Genomic DNA, 23,379 nt, shown 5'->3' with positions numbered 1-23,379 from the left:
TTAGGCATTGTGGGCTACAATTTTTTTAATAATTTTTTTTTTTTTTAGTTATTTATTTTTGGCTGCGTTGGGTCTTCATTGCTGCGCGTGGGCTTTCTCTAGTTGCGGCGAGCAGGGACCACTCTTCATTGCAGGGGCTTCTCTTTGTTGTGGAGCACAGGCTCCAGGCGCCAGGGCTTCAGTAGCTGTGGCACGCGGGCTCAGTAGTTGTGGCTCCCGGGTTTAGATGTGGGATCTTCCCAGACCAGGGCTTGAAATGTGTCCCCTGCACTGGTAAGCAGATTCTTAACCACTGTGCCACCAGGGAAGTCCCTTTAATAAATATTTTTAAAATTAAAAACCATTTTCAGCTTTCAGGCTATAGAAAAACAGGCTGTGGCTGATTTGACTTGTGAACTGTAGGATGCCGGTTGCCGCTTTAAAGCTTCTTATCCAGTGCAGCCGCCACGGAGCTTGTGTGGTGCGGCTAGCATGACTTGCAACGTGCTAGAAATGCACACGCACACCAGGTTTTGAAGGGTTTGTGTAAAAAACAGAGTGTTAAATCTCTCCCTAATAACTTTATATTGATTACATATTGAAATGATAACGTTTCAGATGTATTGGGTTAGATAAAATCTATTCAGATTAATTTCACCTGTTTAGCGAGGACTGGAAAAGACAATTTCCTCTGGTTTGATTGTATTTCTGTTAGCTAACATTGGTCTAGGGTCAGTTTCAGCTTCTCTTGGACTTGGTAGCCTTTGATTGCACGACTGAATGAACTTGCTGGTTTTCTTGTCTCTTTGGTTCCTTTGGTCTCACCTCACATTTTATTCACTAAAATGAGAGTGAACAAAAGCACCGCAATAGTGACTCTTCTTTAGTCGAGCAGGATTGCATAGTGCCTTTGCTCTTCAGTCTCTTGTCTAGCGCTTCAGTGAGAAATATTTGGTACTCTCTGAACTTTGTATTTCTTGCATTTCTTTTTAGGTGTTGGATCCCAGAACACGAATGATATTGTTCAAGATGTTGATGAGAGGAATCATATCAGAGATCAATGGCTGCATTAGCACAGGAAAAGAAGTGAGCAATTCTTGGGATGCCTGATGCTTCCATGTTAGTTTTCTGATTTCAGATACCAGGTGAAACTAAGGCACTTAGTAAATAAATCGTGCCTTTAAAAAGAAAAGAAAAAACAAAAACCCCATATACAAGCCAGGATAGTTTAATCAGTGCCATTTCTTAAAAATGGCTTTATTACGTGCTATATAAAATAGATAACTAATAAGGACCTGCTGTATAGCACAGGGAACTCTACTCAATACTCTGTAATGGCCTATATGGGAAAAGAATCTAAAAGAGAGTGGATATATGTATAACTGAATCAATTTGCTGTACAGTAGAAACTAACACAACATTGTAAATCAACTATACTCCAATAAAAAATTTTTTAAAATGGCTTTATTAATGTTTATGGCCGGGTAGGAAGTTGTGCATGTAAGGACTTTGGTCCTGGGTCATGGAGTCCATCCAAGTGTGCCTAGCAGTGAGTTCAGATGGTCAGACGGTTACTGCTGGGACAGGGGGTCATGGTCTAGTTTCTGTTAGCCAACAAATGTCCTTCTCATTGTTTTCTTTATGTATGGCATGCTACTTTTCTATTAGCAACTCATTCTGTGGGAAGCAGTTCTCAGTATAATTCACTTTATAAATCATGAGATGTAAGAATGTCTTCAGATATTTTCCACGTACTTGAAATACAAAAATGTTTGAAACCACTTCTCACGTGTAGGTATGTATGTATGTGTATATTTATTTATTTAATTTGAAGACCTATTTTTTCAATTAATTTATTTTTTATTGAAGCATAGTTGATTTTCAGTGTTGTCCTAGTTTCAGGTGTACAGCAGAGTGATTCAGTTATATATATACACATACACATATATTTATATATTTTTTTATATATATACTTTTTCAGTTTCATTTCCCATATAGGGTATTAAAAATATCGAGTACAGTTCCCTGTGCTCTACAGTAGGTCCTTGTTGGTTATCTGTTTTATATATAGTAGTGTGTATCTGTTAATCCCAAATTCCTAATTTATCCCCCTCTTCCCCACCTTTCCCCTTTGGTAACCGTAAGTTTGTTTTCTGTGTCTGTCTCACGTGTGTTTAAACTGGCCTTTACTATACATGTAAGTTGGAGGTATACTTACTGTGCCTTTTGGTGTGATGTTTTATATTTTAATGCACATATTCGAAAGAGGATGGTGTTCCTTATGCACAGAATTTCAGTTCACTTGACTTTTTTTTTTTTTAACCTTTGAGGATAGACTCAAATAGATTGCAAAAGTAAAATACTACGTATAGTTATTTAACACAAACTTAAGTTTCTTTGTTTTTGACTTAAAATAGGCTAATGTATATCACGCTCGCACAGCAAACGGAGAGAGCAGAGCAATCAAAATTTATAAAACTTCTATTTTGGTGTTCAAAGACCGGGATAAGTATGTCAGTGGGGAATTCAGGTGAGCTCAGGGTTCTTTTTTTTCTTCCCCAGGTGACTTGATTTCTGTATCCTAAAAATAGAAACTAGAATAATGGAATGATTGAAATAGCAAATATCTTTCTCATTCAAGGTTTCGTCATGGCTACTGTAAAGGCAACCCCAGAAAAATGGTGAAAACGTGGGCAGAAAAGGAAATGAGGAACTTAATCAGGTGACTGTCCGGGGGGTGTGTGTCTGTTCTGTGTCTGCATGTCAGCCTCAGAGCTTTCCTCCCAGCAGGTCCTGGTGTGGTTCTGTCCAAAGATAGGGTCTCGCAGAGCTCCGTTAGATCTGCAGAGGTGAGCAGAGGAAACGCATTTCCAAGCGAATAGGAGCTACCTTCTCTCTCCTGTTTTACGAACCCATTACAGGAGAATTGTGCCCCGACTTACATTTATTCTGCAAGGCTGGGTCATGTGAAAAGCCTTGGGAGCCGTGTGAAAAGGTTTAGAATTTATACTGAGGATGATAAAGAGCCGTTACAGGATTTGAAGCAGGGAAGTGACACAATCAGGTGGTGAGAATAACGTGTCATTTTTTTTTATAGGTGTTGGAGTTTTAGGCAATTTTGTTAGGCCCTAAGCTCTTTATCGTAGTTTCCTCTTCTTCAGTCCCATTTTGGACACATTTCTGTATTCTTTGTTTGCATTAGCACCTTTGTATCAAGTAAAGGCAACTGAGATCAAGTTTCCTCAATTGAAGTTTTAAATTGGAAGGTTTTTTTCTCCCTTTCAAATATCTTTTACCTTTTATATATGCTATACCTAGGTGCCATACGCTGGATATTGTAGCAGTATTCAGCAAAGGTCACTTGTTTTGGAAGTCCTTCTGAAATCTCCTTATGCTCAGTTTGCGACTGGCTATGAGTTCACTATTTTTATTCATCATTGTTGACACTGATCAACTCAGAAGATAATTGCAGACATATCTGCTGTATTTCATCGGTTCTAAGGCGCCCGTTTCTTCACAGTTTGACATCTCTGGGCATCGAACTATGCCATGGAGGCTATGGGATGTCCTAGTTGAATTGCTGGTGTTTTGCCATCCTTGGTGACGCGTAACGGTGCCGCTTAAAATCACGGGAGGCCTGGGTGCTGTTTCCTCACGGCACTGCTAGTCTTGTGCACTGCAGCTGTTGTAAGTTGTTTTAGATTAGGTGCTTTAGATGACTTGTTTCAGCTTTTCATTAATCTGTTTTCATATCACAGGCTAAACACAGCAGAGATCCCGTGCCCAGAACCTATCCTGCTGCGAAGTCATGTTCTCGTCATGAGTTTCATTGGCAAAGACGACATGTGAGTGTGTAGGAGGCCTAATAATTACACGCCCAGAACTGTATTTTTAAGTGCTTTGAATTATCCAACATGTGAATATTTCCCATTTAAATAGCTCCTTGCGTCTTGTAATATTTTTAATGAATCTTTCCCACTCTATTAGTGCATAGAGTCACTAATTTGTTCTACTGTTTTTAAGTCCCAAAATGCTTCAGAATAACAAAGCTCACCTTGTTTTTTGGGGAATGTCTCATACAGTCAGCTGGAAAAGCATCTGTTTGTGGACAGCTTTTTATTGATAGAACCGTATCTCTGGAGCGAAGCACATTGTTCAGTGATGATTGGTAGAAGAAAAGAACGGGTAACAATGTTAGGAAGCAAGAAGACTTGTTCTGGGTCCATTTATCTGCGTTCACTTTATTTTTGTTCAAGGCCAGCGCCGCTCTTGAAAAACGTCCAGTTATCAGAATCCAAGGCTCGGGAGTTGTATGCGCAGGTGATCGAGTACATGAGGAGAATGTACCAGGACGCCAGGCTTGTGCACGCGGATCTCAGTGAATTCAACATGCTGTGAGTGTGTGGCCCACGCGCACCTCCCAGCAGTCACCTCGTGTCCTTTGGGGAAATGAACTAAATCCCCGTCCAAGAAGTCCTGCTAAATTCCCCAGTTGTAGAGTTGGCTTCCACAGGGTCACAGGATAGGATGTGTTCCCTGCCTTTGGTGGCCTTAGTCACAGAATTGACCACTCTGATCGTTAGCAGAGTTAAAGGACTTGGGAGATTTTCTCAGTTTTCATCTCTTGTTAGTCAAAGTGGCTCTTCTTACCCACCTCATTCATTTTATTAGTTATTTCCATTGCTACTAAAGTAGAAATGTTTAAACGAGAGTGTGGGCGAGCCGTGGTGCGCCCTAGCCCCGCGTGCCCGGCCCTCATGCCAGCCTGGAGGCAGCGTGCAGCTCACCCCCGGCGCACCTGGCCCGCAGGTACCAGGGCGGAGGCGTGTGCATCATTGACGTTTCTCAGTCCGTGGAGCATGACCACCCGCACGCCTTGGAGTTCTTGAGGAAGGACTGCGCCAACGTCAACGGTGAGTGGACACTGGGATTGTCCCGCAACTTGTTTGCGCCGGTGCTTTTCACTCTGGTAAACCGTTGATAGAGAATCTTGGCACTAAATCATTTGCTGCAGTGATACTGACACCAGTGTGGGTCATGGGGTATTTTTATCTCTTTGTTTTTCTATGAAGGGGTTGGATTAACAACCTCTTCCCTGCAAAGCTCTCACGAATGTCTTCCCGTGACAGGTTTCTTTCTGAAGCACGGGGTCGCCGTGATGACTGTGCGAGAGCTCTTTGAATTCGTCACGGATCCATCAGTTACACACGAGAACGTGGACGCGTATCTGGCAAAGGTGAGGTGGGGCCAGGACGGGAGGAACAGACAATAGCGGTAGCAATTGCACTTCTGAGGGACTCAGGGCTATTAGGCATGACTTTTATTCATCATGACAGCTTCCAGAGACTGTCTCCTGATTTCACAGATGGGGAATCAAGCTGTAGTAAAAAGCCGTTGGTAAAGCCAGGTTTCTTGACTTTAACCATCAGCAAGATACACAGGCTGTCAAATTTGTGAATGTGTAGTAAGAAACCTGTTAGCTTTGGGTCATTAATTCCTTTCCCTTGTTTCTCAGAGGCCTTTTTGCATCACAGAACTTTTAAAATTGTGGTAAAATATACACAGCATAAAATTTACCATTTTAACCATTTTTAAGTGTGTGGTTCAGTGGCATTAAGTACACTGTTGTGTGTCCATTACCACCATCCATCCATGGAACTTTTTGCATCTTGTAAAACAAATTCTGTCCCTGTTAAACACTAACTCGCAGTCCCTCCCTTTCCCAAGCCCCTTCTGCTTTATGTGTACGACACCTACTCTAGGTACCTCGTATAAGTGGAATCATACAGTATTTGTCTTTTTTTGGCTGACTTATTACACTGAGCGTAATGCCCTAAAGGTTCATCCGTGGTGTAGCATGACACCGCATTTCCTTCCTTTTGAAGGTTGAATAATCTTCCATTGTGTGTATAGACCACATTTTGTTTATCTGTTCATCCCTTGATGTATACTTGGGTTGTGTCCACATTTTGGCTGTTGTGACTAACGCTGCCGTAAACATGGGTGTACAAATATCTCTTCAAGACCCTGCTTTCAGTTCTTTTGGGTGTATACCTGCAAGTGGGATTGCTGGATAATATGGTCATTCTACTTTTAGTTTTTGAGGAACTGCCATACCGTTTTCCCTAGTGGCTGCACCATTTTACACTGTCACCAGCAGGCTGCCTGGGTTCCAGTTTCTCCACGTTCTTACATCCTCACCAATACTCGTTATTTTCTGGTTTTATTTTTTGTTTTGTTTTTTGAGTAGCTGATGGGTGGGAGGTGGGGTCTTGCAATTTTGATTGACATTTTCCTAATGATTAGTGATGTTGAGCATCTTTTCATGTGCTTGTTGGCCATTTGTATTTCTTTGGAATGTCTATTCAGGTCTGCCCATTTTTTAATTAGATTGTTTTTTTGTTGTTGAATTATAGAAGTTCTTTATATATTTAGGAGATTATTAACCCCTTGTCTGATATATGATTTGCAGATGTTTTTTCCCGTTCCATGGGCTGCCTTTTCACTCTGTTGACCACACCCTTGGATGCACAGAGGTTTTTAGTTTTGATGTCCAGCTTATCTGTTTTTGCTTTTGTTGCCTCTCAATCGTAGAATACTGAACACATGGCTGTTCAGGTTCATCCCACCTTTTCACACTCTCCCCTTTCCCTGGAACGCCTTCCCATTTCTACCTTTGCTCGTCTTGCTCTGCCTAGGGAACTTCAAAGCTCAATTCAGAAAGCTCTCGAGGAGAAATCAGGCAGAAATCATTGTTTCCATAGGTATATTTTCTATATTATCTAACTCTGTAACGGACGTAGTCACACTGTATCCTTCTTATCACATTAAGTTCTTTTTAATTTTGTCACCCTCTGCTAGGCTGTGAACTCCTAAGGGACAAGATTTTACTCTGTATCACTGGTAGCTACTCAGTACCTGGCACAGAGGAAATAATCACGTTAATTGAATAAGTAAATATCACATCACTCTTATTCTTAAACTCTTTTTTTTTAAACATAACTTTCTTTTTATATAATTTTTAAAAATTTATTATTTATTTACTATTTTATTTTTGACTGTGTTGGGTCTTCGTTTCTGTGCGAGGGCTTTCTCTAGTTGCGGCAAGCGAGGGCCACTCTTCATCGCGATGCGCAGGCCTCTCACTACCGCGGCCTCGAGCATAGGCTCCAGACGCGCAGGCTTAGTAGTTGTGGCTCACAGGCCTAGTTGCTCCACGGCATGTGGGATCTTCCCAGACCAGGGCTCGAACCCGTGTCCCCTGCATCGGCAGGCAGATTCTCAACCACTGCGCCACCAGGGAAGCCCCCTTCTTAAACTCTTTAGCACTAATTTTAACGTGTGAACTTAAAAAACTCTAGTACCACTGTTGTTTGCTTTCCTCTGTGTATTCTAAATAGGTTAGAGAACAAATCTTAAGTTTTACAAGCCAAAAGAATCTATAGAATCTTTGTCACCTTCTTAGTGTCAGTCATCGTTTGCTCAAAGAGCTTTCTTTAGGACTCTGTCGTGCGCGGCGGCGTTAGAGCCGTGGACTCAAGGTGAACGGACCCTCCCGCTCCTCTGTGATCCCCTTCGTGGACAGCTCAAGAATTGAGGAAGGGTTCTTTCTTTCGGTGTCAGTTTTCCTTTAATAAATATTTTTGTTAATCGTTTAAAAATTAGTCAAAACAGTATTACTCTTGAGGAAGAGTCTAGGGATGCCCTGAGGCTAGACGAGTTTGATTTATACTGTTAACCTCTGGGTTCGATGACAGCCTTTTTGGCGAGTTCTACCATGGAGAGCTAACCTGTACCACTGGAGGACACAGAGGATGAAGGGCTGTACCCAGAGAGGCTAGAACAGCTTTCCACTAAAATTGGGGAATGGATGTGGGTTGAATGTAAAGGAAAGTGATTTTTGTTTTCTTTCCAAGGCCATGGAAATAGCATCTCAAAGGACCAAGGAGGAAAGGTCCAGCCAAGATCATGTGGATGAAGAGGTAAGATGTATTATCTGTTTACTAACTTAGGAAACACTTGTGTCTTGAGGTCTTTTTTTTATATTGCTGGGGCATGATCTTAATTTTAATAGATAAGCAGTTTTTTTAAATGATGATATTTCCTTGAGACATAACATGTTACACAATTCAGCTGCACGAGGTTGTGTAACTTACATCCCATTACATCCTTCCACTCAGTGACCTGTTAGCCCCTCGTCCTGCGTGGAGAACATTTTTACAGAACCCCTTGGAGGACGTGATTCAAGAAGGAAGAGCCTGTTTTAGTTTGCTAATGTGAATTTTTTTTTTTTTTTTTTCCCCCGGTACGCAGGCCTCTCACTGTTGTGGCCTCTCCGGTTGCGGAGCACAGGCTCCAGACGCGCAGGCTCAGCGGCCATGGCTCACGGGCCCAGCCGCTCCGCGGCATGTGGGATCTTCCCGGACCGGGGCATGAACCCGCGTCCCCTGCATCGGCAGGCAGACTCTCAACCACTGCGCCACCAGGGAAGCCCGCTAATGGGAATTTTGAAGTGATTTAAATGTTGCTTTCAGTAACACTGTAGATTTTAAAGACTCATGTTTGGTAAAAAGGAAGACTTTTTTAAAATCTTGGGAGTCAGTATATTTTTTTGTGAGGGTGATCCATAGTAGGCTTTTACAAAATAACAATAATTCTCACAGCTGTCACGTGTGGTGTGATGGGTGAGTATAAGATACCCCATACACGTCAGCTGTGGCGCAGGGTAGACGATGCTCCCATGAAAGAGCCCCTTCCTTTGTCAGGCATAGCCAGGGCGTGCTTGCTCACAGCAGCTCCTTTCTCTCCCATCAGAAAGGCTTCATGGAGTACAGACGAGGGGAGGGAAGGGTTATTCTAAGGGTAACTGTATATCAGAGCTGAGAGTGACGATGGTGATGAGTTCCTCTGTGACCTGATGGGGTGAGGATGCTGAGTGCGCGGGAGAAGCACGTGAATGAGTCTGCATTGTACTTTCCCTCTGCGTCTGGTAGGTGTTTAAGCGAGCTTACATCCCTAGAACCTTGAATGAAGTGAAGAACTATGAGAGGGATGTGGACATAATGATGAAACTGAAGGAAGAGGACATGGCCATGAACGCCCAGCAGGACAACGTGAGTCGCTGGTTTGTCTTCAGCAAGTCAGCTCACCGCGGAAGCTGCCGGCCCAGACCCGCCGTCTTGAGTGTCGGCCTCTAAGCTAGTGCGACGGCTCATTCCCTTCACGTTAGCAAACCCTCTGCGCACGTTGCTTGTAAAGGGAATCAATCCCCTGGTCTTTGTGAAAGGAAAGGACACACTTGAATGAGTCCAACAGACTATAATTGCAGGAAAAGGAAGATTTGTATAGAAGTCTAGGCTATAAATGGTTATTATACTGGCTCCACTAACATATGTGTTTCAGAGTCTGGAAAATTTTTTTCTGCTTAAGGGCCAGGTAGTAAATATTTCAGGCTTCGCAGGCCAAGAAGCAAAACTGAGGCTATTGTGTGGGTTGTTATATAACAAGAGAGAAAAAACGTCCCCCAAAGTTTTGATGAAATTAAAAATACTTTAATAATAATTGAAAACACACAACTTTTCATGATACAGGTCTACTAATGAGAGAAGAATAGAGTTATTTGGGGGAGAGGAGAAAACATTACATTTAGTTGAGATTCAGAGTTAGGGCTTTCTATCATCAAATTGATTGCAACTGTTTATCCTTAAAAACCACCAGGCCGCAAGTCAGATTTGGCCTGTGGGCCAGAGTCTGCTGACGCCTGCTGTGCCTGTGGGTGAGAACCACACCCATGCTACACACTCTCTGTGTCCCATGAGATAAATGTTAGGCACCTTTTTATAATCACACAAGGTATCATTTAGACCACAGTGTTCTTTCTTAGTATTGCAGTGTACTTCCGTGTCCAGTTTTATGTTGATTCTTGTTTTTTTCTTTTTGGTTTCAAGATTCTATACCAAACTGTCACGGGACTGAAGAAGGATTTGTCAGGAGTTCAGAAGGTATGCAGAACATGTGTTACTGTTCATTTACTTGAAAACTCTTTCAAAGGATATAAAATTTCATGTCAGGTATTATTGAATTAACAGTGGCATAATGTTACTAGTACAGATGCTTTCAAAGTCCATGGGCATTTTCAGAAATGCCCTTTTTGTGTTCATTCTTCTTAACCATGAGACTGAAATGTGGAAATGCGTGGTTTATTCTTCATTCTGCCCCTGAATTGCTCTGTTATTGTAGCTGAGGCATCGATTCTTTTTGTATCCTGTTCTTCATTTGTGAAGTTATTAACGAATAACCATGTGCTTGTTGATGTTTCTACAACCAACTTAAAGCAACAGTGAGATCTGGTCTCATCCCAGCACACAGGCTGTTGAAGGGCTAGTCATGCTGTCTCACAGTACAGATTCCTGTAGTGTTTTTTTCTTAAAGCAACTTTGTTTTGTCTTACATTTTCAAATGGCAGGGATTGATTCTTATTTAAGCAATAATAAAGGTAGTTCTTACTTCTTTTAATATTCTTTTTCTAAAAAAAAAATAGTCGATTGATTGATTGATTTGGCCGCGTCAGGTCTTAGTTGCAGCATGTGGGGTCTTTTGTTGTGGCGTGGGCTCCAGGGAGCGTGGGCTCTGTAGTTTGCGGCATGTGGGCTCTCTAGTTGAGGCACGTGAACTCAGCAGTTGTGGCGCGCGGGCTTAGTTGCTCCGCGGCATGTGTGATCTTAGTTCCCCGACCAGGGATTGAACCCACGTCCCCTGCATTGGAAGGCGGATTCTTAATCACTGGGCCACCAGGGAAGTCCCACTTCTTTTAATATTCTTAATGAAAGGCTTGAATATGAAGGATCACGGTTTACATTCTGAAAATTGAGTGTGTTTTTTCTGTGGGAAGAATTGGACTAGGAGAATTCTGGGTTTTATGCAGCAGGTGTGATGGGGTAGGTGTGCTTTGAATTCTAGAGCAGGAAGATTGTGCTATAACTGGCTGGAAAGCCTTTCTGTACAATCGCCTTTTAAAGATCTGTTTTTTTCATTATGAAAAGAAAACCTCGTGGTTTTAAAAATGCTTCCTCCTGCTTTATAAACTGCTAAATTTGGACTTCTCTGGTGGTGCAGTGGTTAAGAATCCGCCTGCCAGTTCAGGGGACATGGGTTCGAGCCCTGGTCCGCGAAGATCCCACATGCCACAGAGCAACTAAGCCCATGCGCCACAACTACTGAGCCTGCGCTCTGGAGCCCGTGAGCCACAACTACTGAGCCCATGTGCCACAACTACTGAAGCCTCTGCTCCTAGAGCCTGTGCTGTACAACAAGAGAAGCCACCGCAATAAGAAGTCCATGCACCGCGACAAAGACCCAACGTGGCCAAAAATTTAATTAATTAATTATTTTAAAAATTGCTAAATTTCAGGGAAAAAATGAATGTTTCTCTTGTTTAAATATTGTGTTCCCTCTTGATTGGATTAACAAGTGTTAAATGAAATTTAATTCGTAGGAAATCCACTGTGAAGTTATCCAAGTAACTTCACTTTTTACTTCTATGTGTATTTCACCTCTTTCCAAATCCCGGCTCGACCCTCCTGATTTCCTGCAGGAGGTAGAGCTGTCCTGTTGTTGATCTAGGTCACCCAGCGAAGCCCCAGTCCCTGTGTTTGGGTACGTCCTTGAGCCATCCGGGAACGGCTCCTTGAGGCGTCCTCCCTGACGTTGATTCCATTGTTCTGATGTTTCAATACAGGATGCATTTTTCAAAGTCTGTCTGTAAGGCTGAAATCTGATTTTTGGCCTTAACACATTTAATACCAATCGATAACTGACTGGTTTAGAATAACATGGTCCTCTGCTACTTTCAAGGTCCCTGCACTCCTAGAAAATCAAATTAAGGAAAGTCAAGTTAAGGAAAAGACTTGTTCTGATTCAGAAGATGCCAGAAGCTCTCAGTGTTCTGACACAGACTCTGAAGACCAGGGAGACAGCGCCTGCTCCAGAAAGCCCACCGCTGACCTTGAAGTTGATAAAAAGGTTAGCCACAAACTTAGATTCCCTTGTTTGTCAGTACGACAGCACAGCCCCTCAAGGCTCTCTGCTCAGATATCTGGATCATAGTTGCTGAACACATTGGTCAGTAAGTCCCTCCACCTGAAGTTTTAGTTCCCAAGCGTGAACTTTGCTTTTGGTGGTAACATCAGCTAGAGATTGGGCTTCTACTAAGAGCTCCTTGGGCACTGCCTAGAGAGAGGGCATACTAGTTTCAGTGCATTGATGAAAAGTGATTGTCATGCACTTGAAGAACAAATGATGCTGGAGTTGCCCCATGGTGAAATACCAAAAAACCATTTCAGGGGCGTTACAGCCCAGCTCCCTGTTTCCAGAATCTCTGTTTCTTCCACTCCTGGCCGTGGACATAAGAGATGCTACTGATGAAACAATCCGTGATGGCTAACTGTTACTCTTTAGTCTTAGCCTGATCCTTTAAACCTTATAGAGTGAGGGTTCCAAGACTTCTGAGAGACATACCCAACGCCCTAGCACACATTCTCTTTGGCTATCTTCAAATTTCTATTAAGAAATTTTAAAGATAATTTTCATCCCAAATTCTACCACGAAACCATTATCATTTTCAATTTTTTTTCTGTGATGCTCACTTTTTATCTTTTTACATATATTTTAAAGTTTAGTTCTGGGGCTTCCCTGGTGGCACAGTGGTTAAGAATCCACCTGCGCCAATGCAGGGGACATGGGTTTGAGCCCTGGTCTGCGAAGATCCCACATGCTGCAGAGCAGCTAAGCCCGTGCGCCACAACTACTGAGCCTGTGCTCTAGAGTCCACATGCCACAACTACTGGAGCCCACGCACCTAGAGCCCGTGCTCTGCAACAAGAGAAGCCACTGCAGTGAGCAGCCCGCACACCGCAATGAAGAGTAGCCCCCGCTCACCACAACTAGAGAAAGCCTGCACGCAGCAACAAAGACCCAACGCAGCCAAAAATAAATAAATTAATTAATTAATTAGTTAAAAAAATTTAGTTGTAATAATATGAATACTCAGAATGAATTAAATTTGCAAATATTTTTACTTTTTGTTTTTGTTTTTACAGGAAAGAAAAAAGATGGTCAAGGAAGCCCAGAGAGAGAAAAGAAAAAACAAAGTTCCTAAACATGTGAAAAAAAGAAAGGAGAAGACAGCCAAGACGAAAAGGGGCAAATAGAACCAGAACTGTATGATATACAGTGATTTCCATCACCTGCTCTCTGAGCTGCATCTGGAGGATGGGTTATTGATTTTAACTGAATGGTTATTACTGCAGTGTCCTCGTGGACGGATTCACGTGTTTTCATGTAATTATGTAAAAAGCTCTAAGCTCTAGTGTCTAGGTCTAGTCCCTAGCTCTTTATGGTATTGATAGAGGATTGTTTAAGCTACTATTTTAATGAAGAACTTTATACAATTTTACTTTTGTATATATTTTCTCCTGCAGTTTGGTTTTTGAAGCATCGTAACTGTTTAAATGTATTGAGCAGTTACGTAAAGGCACTTTGGACAAACTTGGGCAAATTGTTTTTGCTTTGTTTGTAACGTGCCAAAGACCCATCTGAAATCATTTGATTATAAGGCCAGGGTTTCTCTAAAAGGGGGTTTCACTGATTTAGAGAATTCAGTTGTTGATATAATCGTTCATCACAACTTTGTTCTATGTGTATTGATGATTATTTACAATAAGTTACTCTTCATCTTTCATATTCTTTTTTGAGCTAGGACCTCCTAGTTTATAAGCTATTTCACATTCAACTATGAGGTCTGTTCATTCATTCATCAAATATTTGAGTATTTTAGGTGCGAGGGATACAGCAGTAAATCAAAAGCAATTTCCATAGATAAACCTAGTTTCCCTTAAACCGAAGCTTGCACCTGCTTGTTTGAGAGTCAGTGGGTTATTGAGGGAGGGGCGGGCCTACTGGATAAAGCAGACAAAAGTTACTACCTTCAGCTGGTTTGCGTTTTAATAGGAAGACGAGGCATTAAACAAAATAAGTAAAAAATAGTCTATCAGCAGGTAATATATTCCGGGGGAGGGGAAGAAGTAATGTAGAGAAGAGAATGCCTGGGGCGATGGGAGAGTGCAGGTTTAAAACAGGCCACGCTGAGAGGCCATATTTGGGCAAATACTTGAAGGATGTGAGTCATGTGCATATCGGGAGAGAAGAGCATTCCAGGCAAAGCAAACAGCAAGTGCAAAGGCCCCGAGGCAGAAGTGTGTCTGAAATGTTCCAGAAACAGGGAGCTAGAGCATCATAACCAGGGGGGGAAGTAGCAGCTTAGATCAGGTGGTGGTATGTGCCTGGAAGGTTTTGAGCAGAGGAATGGTGTAATCTGACTTCTGTTTTGAAAGGGTCGCGATCCCTTTGGCTTCCAGGGAAAATGGACTAGGAGATGGGTGGGGATGGGCAGGCAGCTGGGTGTGTACCGTGGTAACCCACACAACAGGTGACGGAGGCTCGGTCCAGGATGGTAGCAGTAGACATGGAGAGAAGCGGTTGGATTCTAGGTAAAGCAGACACGGTGAACTGGATGTGCCGTGAGAAATGCCGATTTTAGTCCTTGAATCAAAGGCAATTTCCATAGATAAACCTAGTTTCCCTTAAACTGAAGCTTGCACCTGCTTGTTTGAGAATCTGTGGGTTATTGAAGGGGTGGCGGGGTCAATTGAGCTTTTAAAGTTTTAAGTCAAATTTATTACGTTCATAATAGCCTCTCTTCCTGACTTGAAACAAGTTCAAAATATGAAGTATAATTTCAGTGAAACACAATTGTATGTCCTGTAAAATATTCTACAGTTAACACAACCAAAGAGAAAACGAAAAAGGAGGCTGAGCCATCCAGTACACCCTGGGGGATTCATCTTCAGGACCCCCCGGTTCTCTCATGGGTTGAGTCTTACCTCCAGCCAGGCGTGTTTGAATCAGGTGGTCGGGCTCCGCAGTGCCATCTTTGGTGAATCGAATGCAATCACTAGGCTTAGATTCAGTTTCTCTGGGCAAAAGTGGTGTCGGTAGGACGGACACTCATTACCTGCTGCCGGAAGTGGCTTGTGACGTGCCGGGATTTGGGACTGTGGGGGATTCTGATTTGAGGAGCCTTTTTCTGGCAGCTTGCTCATGTGGCTGTTTCCCCATCTGGATTCTGGGCTGTAGCTGTGGCTGAGTGGGAACCACTGGTAGCATTCTTGCCAACCTGGTCTGAAACCGTTTCCCTTGTTTGTTTTTTGCCAGGAGGTCTGGAGGAAGGAGCCTCTTTGTAGGCAAACTTAACAGGGCTACTTTCTGGCTTTAACTGCAATAGAATTTTGAGCACTTGACAGGTTTTAGTGTCCCTGGATTATTGGTTGTGCAGTGACTTTCCATTTGGAGAGATGAGCTTTGGGGTCTCTTGATCCAAAGGCTGGGACATCATTTTGTCGGTTGTTGATGTATCTGGTTTTCTGTCCTATTTTGTTGATTTTCTAATCCCTTCAAAAATGCAGGTGTTTCTGAAAGTTTACTGTGAGGAATCTGGTTGATTTCGTTGAAGCACAAAATCACAGCTATTTCCTCTGCGGCTCTACTTATTCTTCCTTTGATGAAGCAGTTTAGGAACAGAACTTTGCCTGGCCCAGGAGCTCCAGCATTTGAGCCTGGCCTTGGAGTGAAGAGGGGCACAGTGGCAGCTGGCTGCCTAGGTCTGATCAAATGCGAATCCACGTTTGGGGCTGACATCACTTTTTCTTTAGCTTTCTCTGCTCCTTGATGAAGATGGACTCAATCGGTTGAAGAACTTTGTAGTTTGGTACTAAGACTTGTTGGAGAAGAGCTCTCATTTTCATGGGTTTCTGCTGAATTCTGTGCAAGCAGCTTGTTTCTTGGTTGCAGGCCTATCCTGTTTTGTGGCTATGATTTCATTCACCTTTTGGCTCAAAATGAAGAGATGAAGATGTTCTTCTAGAAGCTGGTAAAAATTCACTTGAAGGACATCTCAAACGTCATGGGCTCTGAATGTTGACATTTCTAAAAATCCTTTTGGTTTTCAAGAGCTTGACAGATTTTCTAATTTTTAGTTGTTTATACACATATAAGTAAAGACCAGGAACATTCATTCAGAGCTTGACTTTGACTTCTGGGGTTTACTTTTTGATGATGAAAGGGTCGCATGAATCAGCAGGTATGGTCTGCTGGTATGGTCAAGGTATGTATGGTCTCCTGTGAAGATTTCCTGTGACCACATCAAATGGCTAAGATTTTCAACCTTTGGTGATCATAAAACAAGAGCTCTCCATGTTCTGTCTCTTGAATTGGATTAGGTTATTACATTCCTAATCCATTTTGGTTGGAGTTCTGTTTTGTTTTGTTTGTTTGTTTTGCAGTACACGGGCCTCTCACTGTTGCGGCCTCTCCCGTTGCGGAGCACAGGCTCCGGACGCGCAGGCTCAGCGGCCATGGCTTACGGGCCCAGCCGCTCCGCGGCACGTGGGATCCTCCCGGACCGGGGCACGAACCCGCGTCCCCTGCATCGGCAGGTGGACTCTCAACCACTGCGCCACCAGGGAAGCCCTTGGTTGGAGTTTTTAACTTCCATATCCTTTGGGTTTGTGTTACCTTGGACATCAGGGCTTTTATTAGTGCTCCAGGGGAAATTATAGTGTTGTGTCTGAAATCATTTAAGCTAGTTTCCGAAGGAAAAGGTATCTTTCTTGGGTCTGTGTTCTCCAGAGATCTTAGTCACGGTTGGTGGTGCTGTGGGAACCTCTGGGCTTGAACTTAGAGAATGAAGACTTGAACTCACGGAATTTTTGCTTTTTGGCTTTCCTTCATTTTCTGTGTCACTCCACATCCTGCTTTGACTGCTGGCAGGCCGCGGTCGTGAGGAGGTGGCCCTCATACCGCCTGGAATAGCCACACACCCACAAAATCCTTTCTCTCTCCTTTTTTCCCAGAATGGCAAGGGCATCATCTGTGTGTGAGCACAGCTATTTCTAGCTCTCTGAGAGCTTTCTACCCCTCTTATCAACGCACCTTAATAATTTTAAGGCCGAGCAACTTAATCATCTCGGGGTGAAATTTTAACCTTTACACATTTTCTGCATAGCTGCCTTGGAGTCCTAAGCTTGTCAGTGAAAAAGTGGTGGGTCCTTGGGGTCCCAGTGCAGCAGCTGGAGAGGCGGGCAGGCAGAGGATGGGCTGTTTAAAGTACACATGGGGGTTGCCCTTGAGGGTAGCATCTGCACTACAGCCGTGGGCGTGAGTGGCTGCATAGGGGAGCATCAGAGGTTTAGGTCAAGGAACTGAGGCCAGGGTTTTGGAAGGACCATCTGTGTTAGGACAGGGCCTAGTTTTAGAGTGTCAGTGAGTGACATGCCTGAATCTTCAGTGGGCTGGGAGAGAGGTGACGCGGACGCCTGTAATGTAGTGGGGAGGTGAGTGGTGTCGGACGACGTCAGTGCCCTCCGGAGAGCCAGGGTTTAAGTGGGGCAAGGAGAGGGGAACCCTCAGAGAAGACGTTGAGGATGCGAGGCTTCTTGCTGGTGTCTGACCCCACGTGGGTTCCAGACGGCACTGGGGGGAGTGTTTCAGGATGGAGAAGAGTAGGAAAAGCCCCGTTGTGGGGTTGGATGCTTCTGGATCTGAGGACCTGACCCTGTTAAGTAGGCAAATGCCACAAGCACGTGGAGATAAAGAGCAGTGCCTGCCTCGTGGAGTTACTGTGAAGGACACAGGAGAGCTACGGGGAGCTTGGCAAGGGCTGGATCAGGCTGGTGAACCTGGACTCCGTCATTCAAGATGGAACAGTCCGACCCCTTGGTGTTCCTGCAGTGATGTGAAAAGAAGTTCACAGAACCTAGAAGGTATCTTGCCTCCCCCCAGAAACGTTGAACCTCAACCCATGTCGCCGCCAGCTGTAATCAGCAGTTTACAAAGTATACAGCTCACAGGAACAGGATAAATGATGCTGGGAGGATATAGTCAACCGAATTCAGAATAAGGGGGAAAAAAAGAAGAGGGAGAGCTATGATAAAGAGGTCTAAGAGACATATTTCCCAATGCTGTGGATTTCACTTGGACCCTGATTAGATCAAACCCACTGTAAAAAGATGGACTGTTTGGGGCTTTCTTTTTAGACAAATAGGGAAAACTAAAAATGGAGGAGGTGTTAGATGGTAGTAAGGGATTGTTCATTTTACTGGATGTGATAGTGGTGTTGTATTTAAAAGTGGTTCTCTCAGAGTATGGACTGAAGTCTTTATGGGTGAGATGGGTAGAAAGCCTGCGACTGTTTCAAAATTCTCCATCCTTGACCGACTCCTAAAGGAAAGTGGTGGATGAAGCAGAAATAGCAGGAGGTCAGTAGTTGCTAAAGCAGAGGAATGGGTGTGTAGGGATTTATTATACTCCTCTCTCTCTGTAACAATTTCTGTAAGGAAAAAAGGTGTTTTTTTTTTTTTTTTACTGAGTCAAAGTAAATATATTAAGTACTTAAAACAGGGCTTGTCACATAGTAGTTCTGTATTACACAAGTATCTATATTTTTATTTTACTCGTTATTCTTTTAAACTTTTTTTTTTTTTTTTTTGCGGTACGCGGGCCTCTCACTCCTGCGGCCTCTCCCGTTGCGGGGCACAGGCTCCGGACGCGCAGGCTCAGCGGCCATGGCTCACGGGCCCAGCCACTCCGCGGCATGTGGGATCCTCCCGGACCGGGGCACGAACCCGCGCCCCCTGCATCGGCAGGCGGACTTTCAACCACTGCGCCACCAGGGAAGCCCATTATTCTTAAGTAACTTTTTTTGCCCAGGCATCAAGGTTTAATCATCTGGGCCAAAGAAGTAGGTCTAGGTAGAACTGTGATGGCTTCTGGTACTGGCCCAGCTCGGCAATGTCACTTGAAATGTCACTTGAATGTGAAGGCAGTTTGAGAACTTGTATATTGAACAAATGCTGACAGAAGTTTTAGTGCTGCCAAGCCTGACCCTTGTTTTAACATATGTCACCTTCTCAGTGACCTGTCCTAACCACTCTGTCTGGATTTGCAGTCTGCCCCCTTAACTAAGGCCCCTACACACCTTATTACCTTTGCTTTGCATAGTTTTTCTAAAGCTCCTCTAACTAACTTACAGGTAGACCTCGTTTTATTGCGCTTCACAGGTAATTGCGGTTTTTACAAATTGAAGGTCTGTGGCAACCCTCTGTTGATCACGTCTGTCTGGGCCATTTTTCCAACAGCATTTGCTCACTTTGTGACTCTGTGTTACATATTTTGATAGTTCTCAAAATCTTTGAAACCCTCCACCAGCAAAAAGATTACATCTCGCTGACAACTCAGATGATGGTTAACTTCTTTTAGCAATAAAGGATTGTTTAATCACTTTTTTTAGCCACAATGCTATTGCACACTTATAGACTACAGTCTAGTGTAAACATCACTTTTTTATGCACTGGGAAACCAAAAAATCCATGTGACTTGCTTTATTGCGCTACTCGCTTTATTTGGTGGTCTGTAGCCAAGCCCACGGTATGTCCCAGCTCTGCCTGTACTTACATGCTGAGTTTTCTCATATGTATTGTGTGTCTTCCCTCACCTCCCAACCTCTTCCTAGAATGTAAGCTCCACAGGGGCAGGGATTTTTATCTTTGTTCAGTCTTGTATCCCAACACCTAGAATTGTGTCTAAAATACCGTAAATGCTCAATAAATATTTAAGGGAATAATACGTTGTGTTTCTTAAAGGTGGAGCTGTGACATCAATTGGATACACACACCACCACCCCCCCATGATGATAAAAATGAAGACTAGGGGTTGATGTGCATTGACTTGTGCCCTCTAGCCCTCCCTTCAGTGACCAGGGGCGCCCACTGTAAGGTGACCGATCTACTCCTGGGGGCTACAGCGCTGCCTCTGCACAGCCTTCTGTCCTCAGACCCTCGGCATCAGCACAGCTCTCCAGCCAGTGGAACGGGTGCATTTTAAACTGGATTGTTGTTTTGACTTTGACCACATGAGACCATTTGACTGTTATCCAAGGTGCTTGGGCAACAGTGCATTGACTGATGAGTTATTCAATCCCAAATCACCATAATGTAGGAGAATGGGAGACCTGATAGAAGCCTAGCCTTATAGTCACGCATTTTCCCAACTCTTCCCAAATATGGACTGAAAGTTCTGAAAACAAGTTGATCTTAAGAGATGGTTCTGGTGGTGGTCTGTGAGAACTGTTCCAGATACAGATTTTTTTTTTTTTTTTTTTTTTTTGCGGTACGCGGGCCTCTCTGTCGTGGCCTCTCCCGTTGTGGAGCACAGGCTCCGGACGCGCAGGCTCAGCGGCCATGGCTCACGGGCCCAGCCGCTCCGCGGCATGTGGGATCCTCCCGGACCGGGGCACGAACCCGCGTCCCCTGCATCGGCAGGCGGACTCTCAACCACTGCGCCACCAGGGAAGCCCCAACAGATGTATTTTTGATGTATTTGTGGGGGGAGGTGGGCTCCACTTCCTACTCCACCATCTTGACCTCCTCCTCAAGGGATGGTTCTGAGTTTGAACTAGGCCTCTGCTTCCTTGAGAAGCTGACCAACTCCCACAGTGAAGCACAATCAACAGGGCATGAAACAGGACCCCAGCCCCAGGGGTGGGCATGATTGTCAGTAGGTGCTTGGTCTGGCCCAACGTGGTTTTTCAGTAAATGATACCAATATTGGCGGTGATGTTGGGAGCCTCCCTCCTGCTGCCGGGCACATGAGCGTGGTCAAGGCTAGCCGGGGCAAGTTGCAGGAATGGATAAGGCACCTGCCGTTGGGGGAGGATTTCTCGTCTGTGGATTGCGGGAATTGGACCAGATAGCCATCAAATTTCTCCTTTACAATTCTATTATTTTAAAATGCATAGCATGGACTTCCCTGGTGGCTCAGTGGTTAAGAATCCTCCTGCCAATGCAGGAGACATGGGTTCGAGCCCTGGTCCAGGAGGATCCCACATGCCACAGAGCAACTAAGCCCGTGTGCCCAACTGCTGAGCCTGTGCTCTGGAGCCCACGAGCCACAACTACTGAGCCTGTATACCACAACTACTGAAGCCCGCGTGCCTGGAGCCCATGCTCTGCAATGGGAGAAGCCACTGCAATGAGAAGCCCGCGCACCACAACGAAAAGTAGCCCCCGCTCACCACAACTAGAGAAAAGCCCACGCGCAGCAACGAAGACCCAATGCAGCCAAAAATAAGTATTAAAAAAAAAAAAAAAAACGTGTAGCACAGATGACTCTTATTGAAAGAAGTTGCCAATAGGTATTTTGGGGACTTCCCTGGCCATCCAGTGGTTGGGACTCAGCACTTTCTCTGCCAGGGCCCGGGTTTAATCCCTGGTCGGGGAGCTAACATCCCGCAAGCTGCGAGGCATGGCATGAAAAAATGAAAAAAAACTTTCAGAGAGAAGGAAAGGGGTCTCAGATGAAAGCTTGAAGAGGAATACAGAATGAAAAATAAAGAAAGCACGTGTGAGGGCAAATAAATAACAGCCATTGATTGTTAAAAAAAAAAAAAGAAAAATTGTGTTTTACCGGAGTCCTGGGTATTGCTAAACAAAGTGCTGTGGTTTTATCAGGATGCCCAAAGGCCTCAAATTTCGTGCTCAAAGAAGTTTTTCTCATGGATTCTGCACATTGTGTGTTATCTATTTCTGATTATGATTTCTGGCTTTATATAAAATTAATAAAGCAACTGACAGAGTGAAAAAAAAAGTAGCATATCAATGATTTAGAAAAGGCCCTTCAGAGGCCAAAGGACCAGGTTAGAATTACATCTCTTAAAACAGTTTGTTTATTAAAATACAGTAAGTGGGTTTAAGGTGCCAGTTATATCCCACAGGCCAGGCTTGCTTTTTACCTGTATCATAGTCTCATAAGGCAATTTTATTTTCTGTACCATGTGCCGTTTGAATTTAACGATGGGAATTCTGTTCCTTGTCCTGCAATAATTTTTGCTCCTCTGGAGGGAGATATTTGCCTAAGTTCTTATCATTAATGTCCTGCGAGCTGCAGGAATGGCCCGTGGACTATTGATTGCACAGGAGGCATAAGACTAGTCAAGTTCATGTCTTTACCTTCTCCTTAAAGGATTAAATGAATGGATCCTTATGACAGCAGGTGCATGTTTGGTGGTTGATGTTTAAATTAATCCTTTGCAAGAGCTCCTGAAGAAAGAGCTCCTCAATAACATTTCCTAGAAGTTGTAATTCATTTAATCAGGAGTTGTTCGTTTTACTTTAAAATTAGACACATACTTGAAGCAACGAATATCAACCACACACAAAAAGACTCCTAAAGAGCCTTAGACTGGAAATCTGACCTGTTATTAACTTGTGACGCTCACTTCATCTTTCTGGGCCTCAGTTTCCTCATCTGTGAAACGATGACATTGGGGAGATGAAGCCTGTGATCGTTCTTGAGCTGCACTTTCCACGTGGTATCCACGGGCCACATGTGACGGTTACGTTTTTGCAATGGTGCTAGTCTGGACTGAGAGTGTCAAATACACACCGGATTTTGAAGACTTAGTATGAAAATAATATATATATATATATAAAGTAACTTTGTAATTTTTTGATAGTGATTACTTGTTGGAATAATAATATTCTGCATGTATTGGGTCAAGTAAAATAAATTAGAATTAATTTCACCTATGTTTACTTTTCTTGTGGGGTAGAAAATTTTAAATGACATATGTGAATATGTGGTGTATAGGACACAGCAACATACAAAGGAAGGAATGAGCAAGATGTTCCCCAGAATCTATCTCAACCCATCTTCTACAAGAGAGTTTTAATATTTCACATGCAAAAATATATTATTTCTGAGGGCAAAATTGCCATTCTAATTGGCTTAAATACAGATCATATATACGGTGTATGAGGGACAATAGGGCTTTTTAAAAATAAACAAGTAAAAGGAGACATTAGGACTTCCCTGGTGGCGCAGTGGTTAAGAATCCGCCTGCCAAGGCAGGGGACGCGGGTTCGAGCCCTTGGTCCGGGAAGATCCCACATGCCGCGGAGCAACTAAGCCCGTGCACCACAACTACGGAGCCTGAGCTCTAGAGGCTGCGAGCCACAGCTACTGAGCCCGCGTGCCACAACTACTGAAGCCCGTGCACCTAGAGCCCGTGCTCCACAACAAGAGAAGCCACCACAGTGAGAAGCCCGCGCACCCCATCAAAGAGCAGCCCCCGCTCGCCACACGTAGAGAAAGCCCGTGAGCAGCAACGAAGACACAACGCAGCCAAAATTTAATTAATTAATTAACTTTAAAAGGGAGACGTTAAATACTTGTTTTCTCCCCACAGTATTTTGTGCGCTTGTTGGTTTGCTCCTCAAACTTTCCTACCGA

At 43.8% G+C, this 23,379-nt stretch overlaps 1 protein-coding gene across 5 annotated transcripts in view; it reads left to right on the top strand.

The window, feature by feature from the left end:
- The window catches only part of RIOK1 (RIO kinase 1), a 30,837-nt gene extending 9,102 nt beyond the window's left edge, over positions 1–21,735 (top strand). For 4 of the 5 annotated variants that reach the window (XM_033408085.2, XM_004281053.3, XM_049715617.1 and 1 more), the window contains exons 6-17: positions 973–1,065; positions 2,397–2,509; positions 2,621–2,701; positions 3,738–3,824; positions 4,236–4,373; positions 4,789–4,892; positions 5,109–5,215; positions 7,896–7,961; positions 8,973–9,092; positions 9,927–9,980; positions 11,833–12,000; positions 13,077–21,735. In XM_033408085.2, the coding sequence (XP_033263976.1) occupies positions 973–1,065; positions 2,397–2,509; positions 2,621–2,701; positions 3,738–3,824; positions 4,236–4,373; positions 4,789–4,892; positions 5,109–5,215; positions 7,896–7,961; positions 8,973–9,092; positions 9,927–9,980; positions 11,833–12,000; positions 13,077–13,187 (1,242 nt within the window). In that variant the 3' untranslated portion in view covers positions 13,188–21,735. The remainder of the gene's footprint in view (positions 1–972; positions 1,066–2,396; positions 2,510–2,620; positions 2,702–3,737; positions 3,825–4,235; positions 4,374–4,788; positions 4,893–5,108; positions 5,216–7,895; positions 7,962–8,972; positions 9,093–9,926; positions 9,981–11,832; positions 12,001–13,076) is intronic. The other variant, XR_007479568.1, reaches the window with a different exon arrangement.
- Positions 21,736–23,379: the final 1,644 nt, after the last annotated feature.

The sequence above is a fragment of the Orcinus orca genome, chromosome 10 (genome assembly GCF_937001465.1).
Source record: "Orcinus orca chromosome 10, mOrcOrc1.1, whole genome shotgun sequence".
In the NCBI taxonomy this organism is placed as follows: Eukaryota; Metazoa; Chordata; class Mammalia; order Artiodactyla; family Delphinidae; genus Orcinus; species Orcinus orca.
Note: the sequence above shows the minus strand (reverse complement) of the source record. Positions and strands in the feature narration are given on the sequence as shown.